The sequence below is a fragment of the Hypanus sabinus genome, chromosome 1 (assembly GCF_030144855.1).
Source record: "Hypanus sabinus isolate sHypSab1 chromosome 1, sHypSab1.hap1, whole genome shotgun sequence".
NCBI lineage: Eukaryota > Metazoa > Chordata > Chondrichthyes > Myliobatiformes > Dasyatidae > Hypanus > Hypanus sabinus.
In genome coordinates, this window is record NC_082706.1 from 36,252,068 (window position 1) to 36,277,958 (window position 25,891).

The window sequence follows — 25,891 nt, forward strand, 5'->3', positions numbered from 1 at the left end:
GCTAAATTGCGATTATCTGTGTAAATAAGATTTATGTAGAAAATCTTTCATTTGCCACTGCTGCTTTTATTGAAGCAATTGATAACAGGTAAAGACATTTATAAAGCAGTTCACATAATTTTACTTGAATATTGGGTGAAGTAGCACAATGTTTAAATTAACAGGCTTGTTTCTGAGTTGAAAATCCACTGTAGCATTTGTAGATTATATGCTTAAACATATAAAGTTCCAAGAGGACTAAAACCTTGCTGTGGTTTGGAGCTATGTTGGCTGGAGTCCAGGCTTTATGCTTTGTCTCTTGGTAGGGTCACCATACCAAACGGGTCAAGGGCTAGAGGCCAGACTAAGTGGTTTCTCCAGGTTTGGGGGTTCAGCGCAGGGCTTTGATAAAACAAAACTATTACAGAAATAGCAATGAAGATCCGCATCTGAGCAGCCAGTGGCACAATGGGCAGTAAGTAAGGAGCAGGAATAAATTAATCATATCTAAAAATGTTGCAACCCAAAGCGAGAAATTGTTCTGTGTGATAACTGCAAAAAATAGCACTATTGCGTAAAAACCTTTCCAGCTTATTGAGAAAAGGAAAGTTTCAATTTGTTTTTTTTTAAATAGCCAAGCCATTCAGGGTAAGGGCAATGTCTGACTAATAATGCTTTATGTACGAGTAGAACATGGAAATATATTGATAAAGATATAAAGCACTATTGGTGAACCATTTATTTACATATGTTGCAATGAAATTTTAAATATTTAATATAGTTCACAGAAGTTGGGGATGGACAATAAAAACTGACAGCAACACTCACTTATGTCAACAATTAGAAATATTACACTGCAACTTGAATTTTCTTGTTCACTTCTTCAGGCAGTCTTTCTGCTACAAATGTTTCAGAGCTCGGTGGGCTGTCTGTGCCTCGTTCTGTGCTGCACCTTCCCTCAAATCTTGCAACATCAGCTTGTGACAGTAAAAGCTGGAAACGCCCAAAAGGGCAGGCACGACCGTGGTCACGCAGACAGGAAACAGGATCTTTGGCCCACCGTGTCCACTGCGCCTGTCCATACTAATTCCGTTTCCCAGCACTGGGAACTTACACTTCTTGGCCGTGGCATTTCATGGTGTCATCTTAAATATTGCACGAATATCTGCCTTCAGCACCCTCACTGTGGAAGGAGAAATAAAGAGTTAGCATTTCAAGTCAAAGATTCTGCTAGAACTGGAAGAAGAAAACAAGTTGCAGAGATGGTGGAGAAACAATTAACAGGGCAGGAGAGAAGGGGAATAGCTTTGAAGGACAAGGCCAGGGTTAGTGAGCTGCTCTTGAGAGAACGAGGCAACTGAGAGTTAACAGGACAAAACAGACTAACAGAAATCCTGATGAAGAGAGCAGCAGAACTTCTCCAAGGGTGGCATTGTTATCACAGGTATTCTCTTTCCCCATCCACCCACTTCCCCTAACCTTGTACAACTTAAAGCTAGTATCTTTCAGTTCTGACAACGGGGCTTTGAAATTAAGTGCTAGTTCTGTTTCCCTTTCCAAGGATGTTACTCAACTTGAGCACTTTTTCAGTATTTTCTGTTTTTACTTCAAATTTCCGGCATCTTCAGTTATTAGATAATCATCACCTTCTGATCCTGTGAGAAACGATTGTGCAAATATTGAATCCTACTGACACTTTCAGCAATTACAAAGTTTCGGGAAGCAAAGTGCCCCGGGGATACTGCCCCTCTGTGGCAGGGTGAGTCTGCAGACAAGACCCCAATACACACTTAATAAAATAAACATCCTATTTTTACATTCAGTACTAATTTTTGCACAAGATTTTAATGAGTCTTCTTTGTGTAACATAGAACCAGGGTCCAAGCTATAGTAATTACATTTAGGTGATAATAAAGTAAGAAGTCTGCTAAGGTTACTGAGGCTTCCACAAACTAGACTGGTGAGCAATCAAACCTGAGTACTCAAACTAGGCAAATGTACAGCCTGTTGCTCAATGTTGTCAATGCTTACATAACTTGATCTTCATAGGGCAAAAATAACCACAACTTCAAAGCCCTGTCTGTAACCCTAGGGACCCAGCTGTAACTGCAGCTGGTACACTCTCACTTCCTAAGAATAGAGTTGAAAGGTGTGGGACCAAAGTAAAGTAATGGCTGTTTGGGCTGAATACTAGAGGAGATACCTCAAGCCACAAATTAACAGCAATATTCCACTTTTCCATTTTCCATCAATTGACTCTGAGAAGCAGAAAGAGCCAACTTGGCTTTTCTCGCCTGCCAAAAAATGTAGAACTGGGACACACATGCTAACTACATTATGCCAGACAGCTGATGCCTTACATGGAAACATCAGATGGCAAGCAGGGATGATAATGGGCAACGAAAGGCTTCCAGAAATCAGCAAGAGGCTGACTGACATGTTGGCCTTGTAACACAATATTTGAAAAGGCTGTATAAGATGGTGAACGTTCTGTGGGCACAGGGGTATGATGATGGTACAAGAGGTAAGTCCCTTTTATGGTCAGGCCGATTGCAGAGGAAGTAACCCAAACTTCCTGCTTCTCTCTTTGGAGAATGATGATTCAGTTCCGCTAATTTATTCACTTTCTTGAATTGTGCAGTGATACTCATATCATAATAGGAAATGAGTATCAGGGCCACAAAGCATTTCCTCCAACCCTTGCTGCGCACATTCCTCAGAGTGTTTCCAACACCTGCTAGGCATTTTTACTGAGGTTGAAAAAGGAAACAAGATTTTAATAAAGTTAAGAAATTTTACATTAGACAATGCAATAACTTGTAGATATTCTGGGAACTTCTGGCTTAGTCAAAACATTTCTCAAAAGAACATTGTTCTGACTGACATGACTGAAATATAGCCAGAGAAAAGGAAGTACAAATGAACACAATCAGATGTGATCATTGACATCTCAGCCTTCCCTCCAGCTACTACCAGATTGCAAAGGCTGTAGGAGCAAGACACACTTCTGATCTGTGGCAGGCAAATCAGGCGTTACTGTTATAAATCACAACACCCATGTGGTCAAATGTCATACGAGAGGGATCTGAAGGAGAGCAAGGAAATCCATGTAAGAGGACTAGGTGAAATGGGAGCGTCCCATGGTCTAGGGCCTGAGCTGGTTCAGCGCCAACAACAAACCTCATTATTATGATTCTGGGATGTTGAAAAGCCAAGGAAATTGGAGATGAGCAGAGCACTGCGCAAGTTAAATACAGATGGAGAAAAGGAACTACATAAAATGCTGTAGTTAACGTAGTGCTTAAGTTACTGCACTAACTGTAACATTAAAACCCACTAGAGCTAGAGGACTTCATGAGAATCAGGAATTAAAAGTCAGTTCCCACCAAGGTGACAACGAAGCCAATGGATTACTGATACCTGGTTGAAAGCTGTTTCTCGGGAGGGTTGGGGGTGGGAGTGGGGGAGGAGTCTGCTGTCCTTTTCCAGTTTTGCCAACATACAGTTCCAGACCCAACAGTATGATTAACTCCTTAAGTACTCACTCAAGGACAAAAATAAATTAGCAATAACTAAACTGTGCAGATTGCAAGAGATAAACACTGGAATTCACTAGCCAATTGGCTGGTGGAAACTGGCTCAATTAAAACTTTTAAGGAGATTGAAATATTCTTAATAAAGACACTACACAATCCGGGGCAGACCAAGATACGTGGATTATTGAGATTTTTTCTGGAAGTGCTGCCTTAGACAACGGACTATTTCAGCTGCCATGGTGCAGTTCTACAACTAACTGACAGAATTACCCAGCATGTTTTCCTTCTGTCTCGGCTGATAACCCTGGCCTCTGGAAGCAGGCACTTTCAGCACAGCTGAGCACAGGTACAGTTCTACCCTCCTCTGCCGTTTCCTGGTCACCAACCAGAAACACTGATGTCGTTTCTCTCTCCATACAAATGGGGTCTAACGTGCCAAGTATTTACAGTACTTTAACTACAACTACGTGAAAATTCAAACAGTTTGTTCACACAGAGTTCACATCGTTCAGGGTACTTGATAGTCAGCTTTCCATTCCCTCCCATCCCCGCCAAAAGAAAACAATCAAACCTTTAAAATCACATGTACATTTTAAAACATTATGCTCTGAATGGAGATGATGAGTGTCTGGACCGAGACCGGAAAATTCCGTACAGGATTTGGCCCTAACTGCCAAATCCTGACGTTATACAGCTAGGAGAAAATAATTGACTACATTTGGGGTAATTATTATTACTGGCCATACTAAGTTTTTTTTGCAAATTATTACCAATATTCACAACAGCTAAATAGTATGTCAGTTTACCATTAAATAGATGTTCGAGTGAACCTAGTCATAGTATATCCCTGGGTAGAGAATGGAATGGATAATTTCGAACTCTGCCACACTTACTTGTATATTTCTACGTGCCTCCTCAGAACATATCTACATAGTACTGAGATTAGATTCAAATTCCATATTTTGTCCAGTATTCAGTCACATTCTTGCCCAGGTTAGAGCTGAACTAATAACCCAGGTTCACACACCACTGCAACACTAGGGAAGCACAACTTCATACAACCTTATGTAGAGCCTAACGTCACTTTATGGGCATACAATTTATATTTATATATTAAAGGAGCTAGGGCTTTACTCTTTGGAGAGGTGGAGGATGAGAGGAGACATGATAGAGGCGTACAAGATATTAAGAGGAATAGACAGAGTGGACAGCCAGCGCCTCTTCCCCAGGGCACCGCTGCTCAGTACAAGAGGGCATGGCTTTAAGGTAAGGGGAGGGAAGTTCAAGGGGGGATATTAGAAGAAGGTTTTTCACTCAGAGAGTGGTTGGTGCGTGGAATGCACTGCCTGAGTCAGTGGTGGAGGCAGATACACTAGTGAAGTTTAAGAGACTACTAGACAGGCATATGGAGGAATTTAAGGTGGGGGGTTATATGGGAGGCAGGGTTTGAGGGTCGGCACAATATTGTGGGCCAAAGGGCCTGTACTGTGCTGTACTATTCTATGTTCAATGATTATTGTGTTCTTTACCTTTTGTGTTTTTTTTGTGCTGTATCGGATCCAGATTAACAATTATTTCATTCTCCTTTACATTTGTGTACAGGAAATGACATTAAACAATTTTGAATCTTGTTGTTAGTCTCTTAAATCCAAGCCCAAAGTACCTTTTTTTTTTACTTCAAGCCTTTTCAAGAGAGAACATGTTGCACAAATACAGGGAAATAAAGAGGAGGTAAATGGACCTGAGGAGTTGCTGTCAGAAACCAGCATGGACTCAAAAGTCCGCTATGGCATCCTTCTTTGTACTATCAAGTAACTAAGTCAAGTCACGTTATTTCTTATTGTCATTTCGACCATAACTGCTGGTACAGTACACAGTAAAAACGAGACAATGTTTTTCAGGACCATGGTGCGACATGAAACAGTACAAAAACTAGACTGAACTACGTAAAACAACACAGAAAAAAACTACATTAGACTACAGCCCTATCCAGGACTGCATAAAGTGCACAAAACAGTGCAGGCATTACAATAAATAATAAACAAGACAATAGGCACAGTAGAGGGCAGTAAGTTGGTGTCAGTCCAGGCTCTGGGTATTGAGGAGTCTGATAGCTTGGGGGAAGAAACTGTTACATAGTCTGGTCGTGAGAACCTGAATGCTTCGGTGCCTTTTCCCAGATGGCAGGAGGGAGAAGAGTCTGTATGAGGGGTGCGCGAGGTCCTTCATAATGCTGTTTGCTTTGCGGATGCAGCGTGTAGTGTAAATGTCTGTAATGGCGGGAAGAGAGACCATGATGATCTTCTCAGCTGACCTCACTATCTGCTGCAGGGTCTTGTGATCCGAGATGGTGCAATTTCTGAACCAGGCAGTGATGCAGCTGCTCAGGATGCTCTCAATCCAACCCCTGTAGAATGTGATGAGGATGGGGGGTGGGAGATGGACTTTCCCCAGCCTTCGCAGAAAGCAGAGACGCGGCTGGGCTTTCTTTGCTATGGAGGGACCGGGTGAGATTTTCCGCCAGGTGAACACCAAGAAATTTGGTGCTCTTAACGATCTCTAACGAGGAGCCGTTGACGTTCAGCCAAGAGTGGTCACTCCGTTTCCTCCTGAAGTCAACAACCATCTCTTTTGTTTTGTTCACATTCAGAGACAGGTTGTTGGCTCTGCACCAGTCCGTTAGCCGCTGCGCCTCCTCTCTGTAAGCTGACTCATCGTTCTTGCTGATGAGACCCACCACAGTCGTTTCATTGGCGAAGTTTATGATGTGGTTCAAGCTGCATATTGCAGCACAGTTGTGGGTCAGCAGAGTGAACAGCAGTGGACCAAGCACATGGCCCTGGGGCGTCCCTGTGCTCAGTGTGATGGTGCTGGAGATGTTACTTTCGATCTGGACTGACTGAGGTCTCCCAGTCAGGAAGTCTAGTATCCACAAAGTACACTGCAGATGCTGGAGTCAAAGCAACACATACAACAATGGTGTCGTCTGTTGAACGGTTGGGATGGTATGCGAACTGCAGGGGATCCAGTGGGGGGCAGCAGGGTCTTGATATGCCTCATGACGAGCCTCTTGAAACACTTCAAGGTAATGGATGTGAGTGCAATGGGACGGTAGTCAATTAGGCAGGCCACTGAAGACTCCTTCGGCATGGGGACGATGGTGGCGGCCTTGAAGCATGTTGGAACGGTGGCACTGCTCAGGGAGATGTTGAAGATGTCAGTGGGAACAACTGCTAGCTGGTCTGCACATCCTCATAAGCACCAGGAATATTGTCTGCACAGGGTTCTCCTCACATCGGCCATGGTGAGACACAGCATCTGGTCATTTGGAGGAGGGGTGGACTTCCTCGCTGCCACGTCATTTTCCGCCTCAAAACAAGCGTAGAAGTTGTTCAGCGCATCTGGGAGGGAGGCATCACCTGCAGTGTCAGGTGATGTCCTGAATGCCCTCCCACATGCCCCACGTGATGCCAAACTCGACTGCCTTTCTGAGCTGTCTGTGCATTTTGTATGTTGTCCCCACCCATATCAGGTTAAATCCTCCCTCCATTGGTAGATATTTTTTCTGGAAGAAATTAATCTCAGTCTCTTCAAGACCAATCAAATACTCCTTCCCCTGAACATCCAAAATCCCAGAACACTGAAGTCTTCTCCCTCCCCATTTCTTCAGCCAAGTATTCCTCACTCCTGCTTCTGGGCTCGGTAGTCCACAGTACCAATAGTGATCCAAAGATTCTCACACTGGGCATGCTGTTCTTCAGTCTTTCTCTTCTAATTCTCCTGAACTCTTTCAGGAACTCAATACCATTTTCAACATCACTAACATGCGCCACTTCATCTGGTAGTTCCTTGCTCTTGGAAGAAATAACTCAACACTTTTCAAACAGAAAAAAGGAATTAGGGCACACTCTCTAACCACAAAAGTCCTTCAGAACTTCCATTGCATCCTTTATAACATAGCTCATACTAAGTAGTTTATTGGAAGACCAGTACTTATTGTCAATCTGTAACTCCTAATCCAATTCAGAGGACACTTAAGACTCAATCAAGGCCATGAGTCACATAGAAACTAGATCTAATAAGGACATGATTTCTTTTGCTGAAGTAACCAGATGATTTTCACAAAAATCCTCTAGATCTGTGGCCTCCATTACTGACTCAGGCATGTTATTCCAAACATTCTTTAATCAACCAGTAATCCGATTCATGGACCCCAAGCTGCACCATTCCACAGGCACTTGGAAATATGAACCTTGCATTCATCCTGTGTCCTTTGTTGGCCTGAGTGTCATACAAAATACTCATATATTTGTTCCACTGGTGGATTCGACCAATCTCAAAATGACCAAGGCAGCAGATTCACAACTGAAGTGAAGATGTACTGACATTCGCAGGGTACTCATGGCTCTCATTGCATTACGTAGACTGTTCCAAATGAAATTCAATAACGCTGTTACCAATTGCAACTATAAAACCAAACTATTTTTCATTAAAGATCATCCTCAAATATGCCTGTTCCACCTTTATTACCCAGATCTCAAGCAACATATAAATATTTCTTTGGAAGTGTTTTTTTAAATCAACACCAAACCATATGAAATCCTGAAGATAAAAGCTATTATCAGATAGCAGCAAGCGATTTTATTGAACATAATTATAAATCAGATCAATTGGCCCAAATTCACAGGAATGAAGTAAACTATAGCTTCTGGAAGAAAACTAAAATATCAATCAGGCTTCTCTCTCCAGTTTCCAGACATTAACGACTTCAACATCTCCGCATTTTTCAAAAGTGCCTCTTATGTGGATACTGTCAAAACAGCAGAGACAAGCAGCAGGTGACAGCTTCATTTGGCAAATGAGATTGATAAATTCTTGCAAAAAACATGCTTTCACACAAATTAAATGATTTCAACATCAATGCTTCAAATCAATATTAAATGATTGAAAATATGATTTTTTTCTACCAGTCAAATTGGGGGGTCTGCAGCAATTTCCTTTCATTCAAACACACAAAATACTCAGCTCAATTGCAAACACCAGAGTGACTAAAACATTCATTTTACGATAAATATCAGTTTCTTGTACAATGTATGTGAAAGCATGCCAAAGACAGCAAGAGCTTGATCTTCAATGCAATTTGCATTCAAAATTCCCTTGCGATCTGCAATGCCTACATCAACAACAGTGCTAATGTGCCAAGAGTTAACAGGGGGCCTTGCAGAAATCCCATTCACCAGATAAAAGTGAAGTTGGGATCTAATTCTCAACTGTCCCAAAACCATGTGGTTTTCATTTATTTAGAGATACAGTATGGTAAAAGGCCTTTCCTGCTCAGTAAGCCCACGCCATCCAATGACACATATATCACCAATTAATGTACTAACCCATACATCTTTGGAACGTGGGAGAAAACCTATGTGGTCACTGGGAGCGTGTACAAACTCCTTATAGAGAGCAACAGAATTCAACCTAGCTTGATGTAGCTGTAATAGTGTAATGCTACTGCACTGGGGCATATACTGTCTGAAATTGCCTAACAAGTCCAAAGTTTTTATCAAAGGACATTATCTACCCCGAGATTCATTTCTTGCAGGCATTCACAAAGAAATACGATAGAGTCAATGAAAAGCTGCACAGCAAGGCTGACAAACAACAAATGTGCAAAAGAATAAAAACTACAAATACAACGAAACAACTAAAAATAACTAGATTGAGAGAGAAACAGGCAATACAGACAAGGTGAGCTGTAGAGTTCTTGAAAGTGAGTCCATATATTGTGGAATCAATCGAGTGTTGAGGTGAGTGAAGTTATCCACACTGGTTCAGGAGACTGATGGTTGAAAGGTAATAACTGTTTCCGAACCTGGTAGTGTCAACCTGTGATAAGACTGCTGAACAGATCCTGACCCAGATCTGGGCCATACCTTCCAAATATCTGGACCTGATTTGCACTACCTTACTTTCACTTTTCTATTTTCTAATTATGGTTTATAATTTAAATTTTTATTATACTTACTTTGATTTGTACTTCAGGGAGCGTGAAGCGCAGAAACAAATATCACTGTGATGATTGTATGCTCTAGTATTTGTATTGTCCTGTACCTCCTTCCCGATGGCGACAGAGAGAAGGGTGCACGGCCTTGATGATGGATGCAGCTTTCCTGTGGCAGTGCTCCTTGAAGATATGTTCAATGGTGGGGAGGGCTTTTCCTGTGATGGACTGAGCTGTATCCTCCTCTTTTTGTAGATGTTCCCATTCTTGGGCATACCAGGCCGCAATGCAACCAGTCAGGATACTCCACACTGGGCATCTATAGACGTTTGTCAAAGTTTTAGATGACGTGCCAAATCTGTGCACGTCATCTAAAGCAGAGGAGCTACAAGAGTGGTACAAGTAAATAAATAAAGATTTTTGTCCCTAAAGGAAGAATGGCAGAGGTGCAGCAAGTAGCACCACTGTCTCATGGCTCCAACGAGTCAGGTTCAATCCTGACATACAGTACTACTCGTGTGGAGTTTCCATGTACTCCTGATGACTATGCAGGTTTCCCCAGGATTGTGGTTTCTTTCCACATCTTAAAAGATATTTTTTGTTGCCTTCTTTATAATCGTACCGTTAGAGCAGTAGGGATCCCAGGCCAGAGAGTGGAATGCTCGTCTTGCAGGACATGGGAAGGCAAAGAGACTTCCTCCAGCTGCAGCTTCTAACACTGCCTCCACATTAAGGAGTTGAAGCTGGAACTGGATGAACTCTGGATTATTTGGGTGGCTGAGGGGGTGATAGACAGGAAATATAGAGAGGTAGTTACACCCAAAAAGGGAACTGGGTGACAGTTAAGAGGATGAAAGGGGTTAAACTACCAATGCAGAGTACCCCTGTGGCCATCCTTCTCAACAATAGGTATACTTTGGTTACTGTTGGGGATTGGGGAGGGGCAATGACCCCGCTGAGGAAATTCGCAATGGTTAAGTCTCTGGCACTTAGTCTGGCTCTGTGGCTTAGCTAGGAAGTGGGAAGCAGCAGCAAGCTATAGTGATAAGGGGTTTGTTTGTTAGGAGAACAGAAAAGAGGTTCTATGGATGAGAATAATGGCACATTAACTCCTGGGTGCCAGATTGGGGGACATCTTAGATCGAGTGTTCCTCAACATTCTAAAGTGGGAGGGTGAGCAGCCAAAGTCGTGGTCTATATAGGTACTAATAGAAGAGGGGCGAGTTTCTGCAAAGCGAGTTCAGGGAGTTAGGTGCCAGGTTAAAGGACAGGACCTCCAGGGTTGTGACCTCAGGATTGCTACCCATGCCACATGCTAGTGAGGCCAGATCATACAGCTTAACAGGTGGCTAAGGAATTGGTGTAGGAGGGAGGGCTTCAGATTTTTTTGGATTACTGGGCTCTTTTTCAGGGAAGGTGGGGCCTGTACAAAGGAGATGCTAATCACCTAAACTGGTGGGGGACTAATACGCTATCAGGAAGGTTTACTAGTACTGTATTGGGGGGGGGGGGATTAAACTAGAACTGCAGGGGGATGGGAACCAGTGTGCTTGAACAGACAGTAGAGTGTTTGTGAAGACAGATGTTGTTACGACTCATACAAAGTAAGGAATCAAAAGGTTGAGCATAGCGGGATTAATTTTCTGAGTTGTGTATATTTCAGTGCAAGTATTATAGGAAAGGTAAATGAGCTCAGGGCTCATTCCAAAACCTGGAATGATGATATTGTAGCTATTACAGAGACTTGGATGCAGGAGGAACAGGACTAGCAGCTCAATATTCCAGGGTTCCATTGTTTTAGATGTAATAGAGTGGGAGGGATTAAATGGGGAAAGGTGGCATTGTGGCGACTCATTTCCTAGCGTATCCGAACCGACTCACAATTAGATAGCCTACGGGGGTTTGCGAGCACAGAGCTTTGGAGCCTCTTCGCCATGGGGGGCCGGTTGACAGAGGCTTAAAAGTGAGGCTGAAGTTTTCGAATAAAGTTTTTTCCTTCGACTGCAGTTACCGACTCCGTGTCGTAATTTTAGCGCTGCTTGTAGCACACCGCTACAATTGGTGACCCCGACGGTCCAAACGATTTTTGGACCAGAAATGACCGACGCCGCCTCTGTTCATGCGGTTTCGTTGAAACTGCCAGGTTTCTGGACACAGCGCCTGGACCTATGGTTCCAGCAAGCCGAAGCCCAATTCCACGTTCGCCGGATCACCTCAGAAGACACCCGCTACTACTACGTGGTGAGCTCCCTCGACCAGGACACAGTGGCCCAGGTCGCGGAGTTCGTACAGTCGCCCCCGGCAGACGGCAAGTACACGGAATTCAAAGCCCTGCTCCTCAGGACTTTCGGACTCTCACGGCGCGAGCGAGCTGCCCGTTTACTGCACCTGGATGGCTTGGGCGACAGACCTCCATCGGCTTTAATGAATGAGATGTTGTCTCTCGCCGACGAACACACACCCTGCCTCATGTTTGAGCAGGCATTCCTGGAGCAGCTGCCCGAGGACATACGCCTGCTGCTGTCCGACGCGGATTTCAGTGACCCCCGGAAGGTGGCAGCCCGGGCGGACTTGCTGTGGAACGCCAAAAAGGTGAGCGGGGCGTCCATCGCACGGATCTCCCAGCCCCGCTCCCGGCAGCAAACCAGTCCAGGCCCGGCTGCAGAGCCCGCCAACCCCCGGCCCAATGAACACTGGTGCTTCTACCACCAGCGGTGGGGTGCAGAAGCCCGCCGTTGTCGCCCGCCCTGCGAGTTCCCGGGAAACGCCAGGGCCAGCCGCCGCTGATGGCTACGGCGGCTGGCCGTCGGGATAGCCTCCTGTATGTGTGGGATAGAAGGTCGGGACGCCGGTTTTTGGTCGATACTGGGGCTGAGATCAGCGTTTTACCTCCGACGAGTTACGACACCCGCAGCAGGGCACCGGGTCCCCCCCTGAGGGCCGTGAATGGCAGCACCGTAAGGACCTATGGCACCCGCCAGGTGCAGCTACTGTTCGGCTCCAGCCAGTTCACGTGGGACTTCACACTGGCCGCCGTAGCCCAACCGCTTCTGGGTGCGGATTTTTTGCGGGCTCACAGCCTGCTGGTCGACCTGCCCAGGAAGAGACTGGTACACGCCGAGACCTTTCAGACGTTCTCCCTGGGTGCAGCCCAGTTGCCGGCCCCTCACCTCGGCTCCATCACGCTGTCCGACAACGACTTCACCAGGGTCCTGGCGGAGTTCCCATCGGCTCTGGCACCGCAGTTCACAGCAGCCATGCCCAGGCACGGCGTACAGCACCACATCCCGACCCAGGGACCACCCCTCCATGCCCGTGCTCGGCGGCTTCCCCCGGACAAGCTCCGACTGGCGAAGGAGGAGTTCCAGAGGATGGAGGAATTGGGGATCATCCGGCAGTCCGACAGCCCATGGGCTTCCCCCCTGCACATGGTGCCCAAAGCGACGGGGGGCTGGAGACTGTGCGGCGACTACCGCAGGCTGAACGAGGCTACCACACCGGACTGCTACCCTGTGCCGCACATTCAAGACTTTGCGGCAAACCTGCACGGCGCACGGATCTTCTCCAAGGTAGATCTCGTCCGGGGATACCATCAAATCCCGATGCATCCTGACGACGTCCCCAAAACGGCTCTCATCACCCCATTCGGCCTTTTCAAGTTCCTCCGCATGCCGTTCGGCCTGAAGAATGCCGCACAGACGTTCCAGCGGTTAATGGACGCGGTGGGACGGGACCTGGACTTCGCGTTCATCTATTTGGATGACATCCTCATAGCCAGCGGCAGTCGTCAGGAGCATCTGTCCCACCTCCGCCAACTCTGCGCCCGACTGAGTGAGTACGGTCTTACGATCAACCCTGCCAAATGCCAGTTCGGACTCGATACCATTGACTTCCTGGGCCACAGAATTACTAAAGACGGGGCAACCCCTCTGCCCGCTAAGGTAGATGCGGTCTGCCACTTCCCCCGACCCACCACGATCAAAGGCCTTCAGGAATTCGTAGGTATGGTCAAATTCTACCACCGCTTCCTCCCTTCAGCTGCCCGGATCATGCGCCCCCTGTTCGCCCTGATGTCGGGTCCGAGCAAGGACATTACCTGGGACAAGGAGTCCGCCGCCGCTTTCGTTCAAACGAAGGAAGCTTTGGTGAACACCGCAATGCTAGTACATCCCAGAATGGACACCCCTACCGCCCTCACAGTGGACGCATCCAACACGGCAGTCGGTGGGGTGCTGGAGCAACTCATCGCAGGTCGCTGGCAACCCCTGGCGTTTTTCAGCAAACACCTGCGACCACCCGAGCTCAAGTACAGTGCTTTCGACCGGGAACTGTTGGCGCTCTACCTGGCAATCCGGCATTTCAGGTACTTCCTAGAAGGTCGGCCCTTCACTGCGTTCACGGACCACAAACCGCTTACCTTTGCGTTTACGAAAGCATCCGACCCCTGGTCATCCCGCCAGCAACGCCACCTGTCCTACATCTCTGAATACACGACGGATGTCCGGCACGTCTCGGGTAAGGACAATGTCGTGGCGGATGCGCTCTCTCGCCCTACCGTTCATGCCCTTTCCCAAGGGGTAGACTTTGAGGCGCTGGCAGAGGCACAGCAGGCGGATGAGGAGATTCCGAGTTACAGGACCGCAGTCTCCGGTCTGCAGCTCCAGGACCTCCCCGTGGGCCCGGGTGAGAGGACCCTACTCTGTGACGTCGCCACCGGCCAGCCCCGTCTGGTCGTCCCGACAGCATGGCGGCGCGGCATTTTCGACTCCATTCATAACTTGGCGCAGTTGTCCGGATGGTTTCCAGCAGGTTCGTTTGGCACGGACTCCGCAAACAGGTCAGTGAATGGGCCAGAACGTGCATGCACTGCCAGACGGCCAAGGTGCAGCGGCACACCAAAGCCCCACCGCAGCAGTTCCATCCCGCCCACCGGCATTTCGACCACATTCATGTGGATATCGTGGGCCCCCTGCCAGTGTCGCGCGAAGCGCGTTACCTCCTGACTATCGTGGACCGGTTCACAAGATGGCCAGAGGCGGTCCCGCTCACCGACACCACCTCCGAATCTTGCGCCCGAGCCCTGATCGCCACCTGGATATCTCACTTTGGTGTACCAGCCCACATTACCTCCGACAGAGGCGCCCAGTTCACCTCCAGCCTGTGGTCAGCTATGGCCAGCCTTTTGGGGACTCAGCTGCACCACACAACTGCCTACCACCCACAGTCGAACGGGCTAGTGGAGCGTTTCCACCGTCACCTGAAGTCGGCCCTCATGGCCCGCCTGCGAGGAGCCAACTGGGCGGACGAGCTTCCCTGGGTCCTACTCGGCATCCGCACAGCGCCCAAGGACGACCTGCACGCCTCGTCGGCCGAGTTGGTATATGGCGCGCCCCTGGTCGTCCCCGGGGAGTTCCTACCAGCCCCAAGGGGGCAAGAGGAAGAACCCGCAGCAGTCCTGGGCAGACTTCGCGAGAAGCTCGGTAACCTGGCCCCCATACCCACTTCACAGCAAGGGCGGCACCCGACCTGCGTACCCAAAGACCTACAGAACTGTAAGTTTGTGTTTGTACGAAGGGGCGGGCATCGGCCACCGCTGCAGCGGCCATACGAGGGGCCGTTTATGGTGCTCCGGAACAACGGGTCCACGTTCGTGCTGGACGTTGGGGGGAAGGAGGAGGTTTTCACGGTGGACCGCCTCAAGCCGGCCCATGTGGACCTGGCGCAACCGGCCGAGTTTCCGGCGCCTCGGCGCAGAGGCCGACCTCCCAAGCAGGTTCTGGCCCAGACTGTGGACATTGGGGGGTGTATCGCCGGTTCTGGGGGGGGGTTATGTGGCGACTCATTTCCTAGCGTATCCGAACCGACTCACAATTAGATAGCCTACAGGGGTTTGCGAGCACAGAGCTTTGGAGCCTCTTCGCCATGGGGGGCCGGTTGACAGAGGCTTAAAAGTGAGGCTGAAGTTTTCGAATAAAGTTTTTTCCTTCGACTGCAGTTACCGACTCCGTGTCGTAATTTTAGCGCTGCGTGTAGCACACCGCTACAGCATTACTAGTCAAGGAAAATGTCAAGGCACTGCTCAATCAGGTCAGGCCGGAGAACTCATCTAGTGAGGCTTTATGGGTGGAACTGAGAAATAAGAAAGGTATGACCACGTTAATGGGTCTATATTAAAGACCACCTAATAGTCCACTGGATTTAGAGAAACAAATTTGTAGAGAGATCACAGACTGTTGCAAGAAACACAAGGATATGATAGTAAGGTGACTTTAACTTTCCACATATTGACTGGGACTCCCATACTGTAAAAGGACTAGATAGAATGATTTGTCAAAGTTTCCTTAATCAGTACATAGACGTCCCAACAATAGACATTGCAATACTTGATGTCCTATTAGGAAGTGGGATAGGGCAGGTGATAGAAGTTTGTGCAGGGTGACACTTCACACCTAGTGATCATAATGCCATTAGTTTGAAGGTAATTATGGGAAAGGATAGGTCTGTTCCTCGGGTTAATACTAAATTGGAGAAAGACCAATTTTTGTTATTAGAAAGAATCTGGCAAGAGTGGATTGGGACAGGCTGTTTTCTGGCAAAGGTGTACTTAGTAAGTTGGAAGTCTTCAAAAGTGAAAGTTTGAGAGCATCAAGCTTGCATGTGTCTGTCAGAATAAAGTGCAAGAATAACATGTTTATGGAACCTTGGTTTTCAAGAGATATTGAGGTCCTGGTTAACAAAAAAGAAGGAGGTGCATGGCAGCAGACAGATAGGAACAAATTAGGTACTTGAGGATTGTCATAAATGCAAGTGGACACATAAAGAAAGAAATTTGGAGGGCTAAAAGAAGGAGTGAGGTTGCTCTGGCAAAGAAGGTGAAGCAAAATCCTAAGGGCTTCTATAGATACTATATGCTAAGAGCAAAAGGACTGCAAGAGACAAAATTGGTCCTCTGAAAGATCAGAGTGGTAATCCATGCATGGTGCCAAAAGAGACAGGAGAGATTGTAAATGGATTTGTTGCATCTTGGGAGATGGACACAGAGTCGATAGAAGTGAGGTCACGGACCCTGTACAGATAACAGAGGAGGAGGTGTTTGCTGTCTTGAGGCAAATTAAGGTGGATAAATCCCCAGGGCCTGACAAGGTGTTCCCTCGGAACTTGTGGGAGGCAAGTTCATAACTTCCAGAAGACCTAGCAGAGATATTTAAATCTTACTTAGCAACAGGTGAGCTACCAGAGGATTGGATGATGTTGTTTTGACAGTTTAAGAAGGGCTCTAGGAGTAAAGCAGGAAATTACAGACATGTCAGCCTGACGTCAGTATTGGGAAAGTGATTGGAAGGTGTTCTAAGGGACTGGAACAAGGGGATCTGGGAATACAGGTCCATAATTTTTTGAAAGTGATGCCACAGGCAGACAGGGTCATAAAGAAATTTTTTAGCACATTGGCCTTCATAAATCAATGTACTGAGTACAGGAGATGGGTTGTTATGTTGAAGTTGTATAAGACTTTGGCAATTTGGAGTATTGCGCGTAGTTTTGGTCATGTACATAAAGGAAAAATGTGTATAAGATTGAAAGAGTGCAGAGAAAATTTACAAAGATGTTACTGGGTCTAGAGGATCTGAGTTACAAGGAAAGATTGAAAAGGTTAGAATTTTATTCTCTAGAACATAGAAGATTGAGGGGAAATGTTATAGATGTACATAAAATAATTGGGGTATAGATAGGGTAAATACAAGCAGGCTTTTTCCACTGAGTTTGGGTGAGACTACAGGTTAAGGGTGAAAGATGAAATATTTACAGGGAACACGAGGGGAAATTTCTTCACTCAAAAAAGATGGTCAGTGTGGAACATGCTGCTAATGCAAGTGGTGGATACAATTTTGATTTCAACTTTTAAGAGAAGTTTGTATAGGTACCTAGATGGGAGGGGTATGGAGGGCTGTGGTCCAGGTTAGGTCGATGGAACCTGGCAGTTTAAATGGCTATAGGCACACACCAGATGGGCCAAAGAGCCTATTCCTGTGTTGTAGTATTATGTTTACTGTCTACAGTAAATTACTCCTGGTGAATGAAGAGGATTGGTGAGAGAATCCAGGAGCACTTAATGGGCATATGTGAGAGTAGATCACAAGGAGGTATGGCATTGCTGGGATTGCCCCAAGAGTCAGCTTAGACTCCATGCAAGAGGAAATCAAAATATGGAAAATATGGGACATAGTGAACCAAATGAGGTTTTCCAACAGTCCAGTAGTATTATTGTGACTACTGGTACTATGGGGTAGAATAACTCACAATTACTAACATTGAGGTGGGGTTTCACTTTAAGAGACTGTTCTGACATAATTACGTAAAGTACTTTTACTGTGCTTGGTGTTCAATGTCTGGATTACAAAAAATGAGTTGCTACATTTTTTCTTAAACTTAAAACACTTCCACTGTTCTATTTGTGAAAGCCTATAGTACTAAGCTTTTTATTCAGTTATTTTGCTAAAGTTAAATCTCCAGCTCCCATGAAATGATAGGAATTCTTGCATTCAAGGCAATGGTCCAGACCTCTGAAAATCATGATACCAAGCCTTGAAGTATTTGAAGCAGGCAAATTAGTCAACTTGCACTCAGCAAAATTATACCATGCATCAGAAATTTCCTCACTATAACTCTCACATCTGCGCAGATCAGTTAATTAAAAATAAAGTTTAATTTTAAACTGAAGGTAGAAGGGGGCGCAATTAGCAGTGGTTATAGGGAGGCTGAAAGACATCACTGGGCAAAGTCAGGGAACTAACAGCTGAATATTGAATTCAACAGGAAAGCTGAGACGTAAAAGTCTTTAAACTTTGTGAGATTGTTCATCCATAATCACAAGGTCAAGAATGAGAAAACATAATCCTATTGCACATTCCACCTTACAATCGGTAGCCACTTTGTTAGGTGTGCCTGTACAGCTGCTCATTAACTCATATATCTAATTAGCCAATCATTTGGCAACAACTTAATGGTTAAAAGCATACAGACATGGTCAAGAGGTTCAGTTGTTGTTCAGACCAAACATCCGAATGGGGAAGAAATGTGATTAAGTGACTTTGACCATGGAATGGCTGTTAGTGCCAGACGGAGTGGTTTGAGTGTCTCAGAAAGTGCTGATCTCCCACAACAGAGAATGGTATGAAAAACAAAAAAACATCCAGTGACCGGAAGTCTATGGGCGGAAATGCCTTGTTAATAAGATACATCAAAAGAGAATGACCAGACTGGTTCAAGCATCAATGGAAAGGCAACAGTAACTCAAATAATCACACATTACAACAGTGGGGCGCAGAAGAACGTCTCTGAATGCACAACACATTGAGGTGGACAGGCACCATGAACACAAATTCAATGGCCACTTTATTACGTAGAACTGACTAATAAACTGGCCTCTAGTGTAAAAAATATTGCGAGCTCAATTCAGTGATAATCATTGCCAGAAGTTAGTTCAAAATTCAAAGTAAATTTTATTATCAAAGTACATACATGTCAACATGTATAACCCTAAGATTTGTTTTCCTGCGGGCATACTCAGCAAATCTATACAATAGTGACGATAACAGGATCAATGGACAATCAACCGGAGTGCAGAAGACAACAAACTACAAATGCAAATATAAATAAATGAGATCATTGGTTGTGAGAACATCTCAATGGATGGGCAAGTGAGTGTATTTATCCCCTTTTGTACAAGAGCCTGACGCTTGTGGGGTGATAACTGTCCTCGAACCTGGTGGTGAGAGTCAATAGACAATAGGTGCAGAAGTAGACCATTCGGCCCCTCGAGTCTGCACCGCTGTCCTGAGGCTCTTGTACCTTCTACCTGACAGCAGCAGTGTGAAAAGGGCATGGGCTGGGTGGTGGGGATCTCTGATGACAGATGCTGCTTTTCTACAGCAGCATTTCATGTAGATGTGCTCAGCGGCTGGGAGGGCTTTACCATGATGTACTGGGTTGAATCCACTACTTTTTGTAGGATTTTCCTTTCAAAGGCATTGGTATTTCTGTACCAGGCCATGATGCAGCCAGTCGATATACTCTCCGCTGCACATCTATAGATGCAACCCATCCTTGATTCAACAAATTCTCCTTGACCACAGCCTTTGTTTTTTACTACTTCCTTCCTCCACCACTCAGTTTCCTGCTACTCCACAGCGCTAGTTGGCATTCTGACCATCCCCTTGTAACATCCTTATCCTTACAGGTAACGTCCGACATACCAATCAGATAGAAATGACCGCAGTTTATCTGTCTGTACTTTAATTAGCTTCCTCTTAAGATTTATTATTTGTCTGTTAACGGGATGCAATCATCACTGACGATACCTACATTGCTCTGTCCCTAACAAGCCTTCACTCAGGAGCTTGTCAAAAATCAGCCACATTGGTGAGCCTGGGATCACTTGTTTTGCAGACCAGTTAAAAACAGCAAATTCCCTCCTACGAAGGAAGTCAGTAAACCACATGCTTTGTTTTTAAAAGTCATCTGTAGTTTTGTGTACTGAGACTAGAATTTCAGAATTAAATTACATTTAAATACTACTGTTTAATTAAATTTCACTGGATGCAAGTCCCAGGCTTGTGCAGGTTTGTCAGATAACTTATCGACTGTTTCATCATGCTCCTAACAGTTGGCCGACTGATAGTCCCTTTCCAACATCAGTACATTCCAGGGAAATCTACCAATTTCCCTCACTATCTGTGGAGGTGCCTCCAGCTCAGTGCAGTTCAAAGCAGAGACCCACTCCTTTGTACTTTACACTCGATTTCACCTTACCTCTTCATATTCCCATTTATATCAGCTGCACGGCACCACTAGCCACAAGAGGAGCAATTGTCCTGTATCGCATCAGATGTTGTGATTCTTCCTCCAAGTCAATAGTATATTCTCTGTGAGAGAAAAAGAAACACAAGCCTTAAGTAGAGATCTGTTTCAACAAGTCTTCCTCAGTTCAGATAAACTCTGCTTACAGATTCCTCTCCACAGAGGCGTGAGAATCTATCCCGCATGTCTGCAGGCATCTTCTTTCCCAAGTTAAGGATTCCAACACAGAGGCAAGACAGTGAGTATCCATTTAGAAAAGGGCTGAGGAGGAATTTCTTTAGCCAAAGGGTTGTGGATCTGTGGGATTCTTTGCCACAAATGGTTGTGGAGGCCAAGCCATTGGGTGTATTTAAAAGTAGACCTTTATAGATTCTTGATTGGTAAGGTGTCAAAGGTTACAGGAGAATGGGGTTGAGAGGGATAATAAATCAGGTGCTGCACTCTCGATGGTCTGAATGGGCAAATTCTGGTCTCATAGCCTGGCCTGACACCTTGCCCTAGTGTCCTGTTTATTATTTATTGTAATGCCTGCACTGTTTTTGTGCGCTTTATGCAGTCCAGTGTAGGTTTGTAGTCTAGTGTAGCTTTCTCTGTTAATATTACATAGTTCAGTCTAGATTTTTGTACTGTGTCATGTAACACCATGGTCCTGAAAAACATTGTCTCATTTTTACTATGCACTGTACCAGCAGTTATGGTCAAAATGACAATAAAAGTTGACTTGACTTGACTTGATGATCTTATTTTTCAATCAAATGGCTCTCTTTTACCAGTAGGACTGGTAAAGAAGTGCTCAGTGGTAAAATAGTAGATTTTCTGACCTGTGGATTTACACAGAGTAAGATGAGCGATCTAGCTCAGGAACTTTCAGAACCAGGGAACTCCAATACTAAAGTGCAAGAACTTGAAACACATAGCAAGATGATCAGTGTCTGAAGAGCAATAACTAAGCAGTCGTATGTGTGCGACTCAGTCCAGCTCTGAGCAAAAGCTGTCAGGATTACACCTGCCAGATTTTCTCTTTCACTCCTGAAGTGGAAAATAAAGATTGTTTGGCTATTGTCCTTATTTCTTTTATAGTTAGTCACCTTGACTTCTGTTCAACCTCACTTTATTTCAAAACCGAGCATTTAATATAGTCTCCTGCTGGATTTCAATAAACCATCAACTCTTTGATTCCTTCTCTCAGGAAACGAACATAAAAGGATTGTTTGCTGTCGGCAAGCCGCATACTTGCTCAGAAACCCAGCATGGCCACAAATCATACTTGCGCACACTAAACTGCCACCACCTTCACAGACTGCTTTCCTTCACATGACAGAAACAACCACCCCTTATCACTTTCAGTCTCAATATTACTGGCTGAAGATCTACAGCTTCCAATATCGTCCTAATAGAGAGACCACTAGCACATAAACATTAACAAGCACCCACGGTACCTTTCCAAAACAAACTATATTGATGTGAGTTTTGGCAGCAAGAAGAGTCTCAGCAATCTGAGCTTCTTTGCTGGACAAAGCAAAGTTCTCAGTGTGGATGATTAGCTGGTGATCCTATTGGGAAATTAAAGGATACAGCGTGTATTTAGGATTAAAGACACATGGTTGGCTGCCTGCTACATTCTACAGTTTTACCTAAGTCACTCGGGAGAGACACTGGTCTCTGGACACAGGGAGCTATGAAACAACAGCTGCCAAACTTAATAGAGCAAAATTCAAGGACAAATGGGAAAAATAATTCACCTCCACTCTGAAACTACAAAACCAAGAACAGCTCTATTAATTCCGACAATGACCCTGAGCAACACTGTATTATGCATAACCACATCACGCACTGTACCAAATGAGGTTATTTAAATGATCTTTGTAGAAAGTAAAAGCAGAATTCTCATATTCATATGTGGAAGTTCAGAAGAAGAGCAAAACAAAAATTTGATGCCCCATATCATATGGTCAATGGAGCAGAGAGGAGGAAACAAACACCACTGGAAACATGCAATTACAATGCACTCAAAAAAGCCCAGCCCCTTCCCAGAAACAGAATCAAAGGAAAATGAAACAAATTTGTTATTTCACCTGCCTGTTATCTTCTTCCTTTATTTCAGGGAATTTTAACAAAGACAGCTGTTAAAATGTATTTTCCCCAAATATAATACACAAGACTTAATATTTCAAGAGATCTTTCAGGTTATTCCCATTGGCGTAAATGTAATTAGAGCACGTTTTAAAATAGAAAGGAAATGTAGTCTCCAAAGAGGTAACAAAAGTCTTCAACTCTCAGTTAACCTTATACAATTTTGGGGATTGGCGATCTTCTCTACTTTGTCCATACCGTTCTCCATTAAAGGCCCTGCCACAATTGCATCCAGAGCTCAGTCAAACAACGCCCTACCCCCATGACACTCAACAGAATTACATCTGTTACTACCTTCAACCAACTTTTTGGGGAATGGACTTAACCAAAAACTTAAGTAAAACACAATTACCATGGGAAGAAGGTGACGTCAGTGAACAACACTATCAAGGACAACATCCTCAAGACAGCACTTGATGTAACTTCTTTCATGTCTTTTTATTTCAGATGTGGTTCTACTACCGTTGGAGTCTGTTATCTACATTATGGCTGTGTGTTTTCCGGTTGACTGGGTGATCTGGCACTTTGCTGTCTCTAAGTGTAGCATGAGACTACAAGCAAAGTGTGTGGCATGGAGGCCAGGAAGCCCGGAGATTTGACTCCATCTCTCGTCCATCAAAGCGCCAAGGAAGATTGAAATTATCGAAGCGGGTTCAGAGGTGAGTGAGTTTTCAGCACTATCAGCCTCTTGCTCGCGTGTGATGGTCTTTCTCTCCCTTTGCACCCAAGGGAAGGTCCTTGTGTTTGAATGATCTCTCTCTCGCTCGATGCTGTCGGAGGGTCGAGCCGGAGCAAAGTTTAATTGGCGCGGTTTGTGGATTGTGGACTCCGATTCACATTTATGATACATTCTGGTTTTCTGGTCACTTTTTTTTTGTTGCTAGTTCAGGCGACTTTGAAACGGGGCAGTTTGAACACTGAGCTGAACTGAAATACGCCTTTTGATTATGTGTTTTATATCCTGGGTTTTTATTCGGTTTTTTTTGTTGCCGTTTGCACGATTTGTTTTCTTTTGAACATGGGGGGGGGGTTGATTCACCCCACTCTTTGAACAGCTTCCATGGTTCTTTATTTTGTGGCTGTCTGTGGGGAACACGAGTCTCAGAGATGTATACTGATTACATTCTGTGATAGCATTTGAACAGTGGCTGCAAGAGCAAATAAATAGCTGGGTACCACTCCAGTACCCCAAAATCTTTCCACCATCTAAAAAGGCACAAATCAAAACAGACGAAAGTTTCCACTTGCCTGGGTGACTGCAGCTCCAACAACACCCAAGTAGCTCAATACTACCCAGGACAAAGCCGCCCAATTGATTAGCACATCGGCTAGCCTGAGTATCGAGCACTAGCCACAGAGCAAAGCACCCACAAAATGCAATGCAATTAGTTACCAAGGATTTCCCAACTGCACCAAAGTTAGGGCAACTACCTACTTGAAAGAAACAGTCATTAGGAAATGGAATAGACATCACATGCAAGTTCCTCTACAAGACTCATTATTAGGAACTGGAATTGTATTGCTACTCCTTCATCGTCACCACCTCTAAATCCCAGAACTCCTCATCCAAAAGCCATGTTGAAGTATTCTCATTAAATGGACAGCGGCAGCATTTTAATGTCTACTTTGAGGGCAACCAGGAACAAGGAATGAATGCCCAAATCTGATAAATGAAAAAAAAGCAAAGACAGGTATGGTACAGATTGAAGAAAAGTGACCACCATGAAGCAAAGTGCCATAGGTCTGGGAGCCTATGAGTAGCACAGCAGTGTGGCGATTAGCGTAATGCTAATGCAGTGCCAACAATCACCACTCAGCCTTTAATTCCCACTACTGTCTATAAGGAATTTGTACATTCTCCCAATGACCACATGGGTTTCCTTGGAGTGCTCCAGTTTTCTTTCACATTCCAAGAACGTACAGTTAGGGATAATAAGTTGTGGGCACACTACATTGATACTGGATGCATGGCGACAACTGCAGGCAGCCTGGCACAACCCTCGCTGATTTGATTTGCCACGGTTCACTGTTTACTTCTGTGTTTTGATATACATGTGACAAATAAAGCTAACTTTAATCTTTATCAACAGAAAACCAAAAGCAAAAGCTACTTTCATCCCTCCGGTTGACATTCTGGCACAGCTTAATGGGCAGAAACTTGTAAAGTTTATCAGACTAACTAAAGCTATCCAAACTGGCAAAGTCCTTTGGGTGAGTCATTGGACCAAAGTCTTATATAACATCAAGAGCTCTTGACAAATAATGAAGATTCAAAGTTATAATTCTGGAACAGAACAGGCTATACCATATTCTCTCATAAACAACCAAAAGGCAAGATGTCACTATGCTTTTTTCAGAACCTCAGTGGTCACAACAGATGCTGCATTGCTCATGACATAGTGAAGACCCAATAAAGAGTCAGAATCTTCAGCTCATTCAGTCTGCACCAACCGTCATCCACCTAGTTATTTTCCCCAAACTCTCATCACTGCTCCTTGGGTTTTAGCAAACACTTACACACAAAGAGCAACATACAATGGACAATTAACTTAGCAAACCATATATCATTGTCTGTTGGAGGAAACTGGAGGCTCCAGATGAAACCCAGTCTTAGGAAGAATCTGCAACCTCCCCACAGACAGCAGAGGTCATGTTTGGACCCAGTTAGTGCTACTGCCCCAGAGTTCAAACAACCTGGGTATGACCCTCTCTTTCTATGTCATTTGATTCCATGGACTCTGCAAACTCCTGCTGTGACTCCATCAGCTTCCTCTAGGTGTTCCGGTTTCCTCCTACATTCCACTGTGTTGGCAAGTTAACTGGCCGCTGTAAATTATTGCTAGCAGAGGTAAGCAGCAAAATAATCAAATGAAAGTTGATGGGTACATGAAAGAGAACAAGGTGCAGAGCTCCAGAGAAACGAGAAAGGTATGGGACTGATGATATTGTTCTACTGGAAACCAAAATGACTTCGATGGGTTGAACGGTCCCATTCTGTATCGTAATGTTGTACTTGCAACTTCTCCTGTCCATCTTGATGTGCAATCCGACACCCATTCTCGTGCAATAAACACACAGGTGCACATGACAGACGGCTGTCAATGAGCTTTTTCTGTTACCAATACTGATAACGTAGCTCTGTTTTCACAGGTTGCAAAGCAGCTTAGCCAAGCACATACACTCTTACCTCTGATCCTCTGTCTCAGGCTCCACCAGCACGTTCTCCTGCTTCTCCTTCACTCTCAGAAAAACAAAGGAATCCATGTTGGGCTTGGGAACTGAGGCAGAAAGATGAACAAGTTCAGTGAAATCTAACAGCAGCAGGTGAGGATGAATTAAAGGCTTAAACAGGCATTTCCCATGTTATGACACTCCAGACAGCAGAAATCCA

General features: G+C 45.0%; 1 protein-coding gene across 1 annotated transcript in view; it reads right to left on the reverse strand.

The window, feature by feature from the left end:
• Positions 1-703: 703 nt before the first annotated feature.
• Positions 704-25,891, reverse strand: part of gins4 (GINS complex subunit 4 (Sld5 homolog)) — a 37,714-nt gene continuing 12,526 nt past the window's right edge. The window contains exons 6-8 of the mRNA XM_059968313.1: positions 25,688-25,778; positions 20,320-20,432; positions 704-1,162 (exon numbers count right to left, since the gene is read on the reverse strand). Of these exons, the coding sequence (XP_059824296.1) occupies positions 20,336-20,432; positions 25,688-25,778 (188 nt within the window). The 3' untranslated portion in view covers positions 704-1,162; positions 20,320-20,335. The remainder of the gene's footprint in view (positions 1,163-20,319; positions 20,433-25,687; positions 25,779-25,891) is intronic.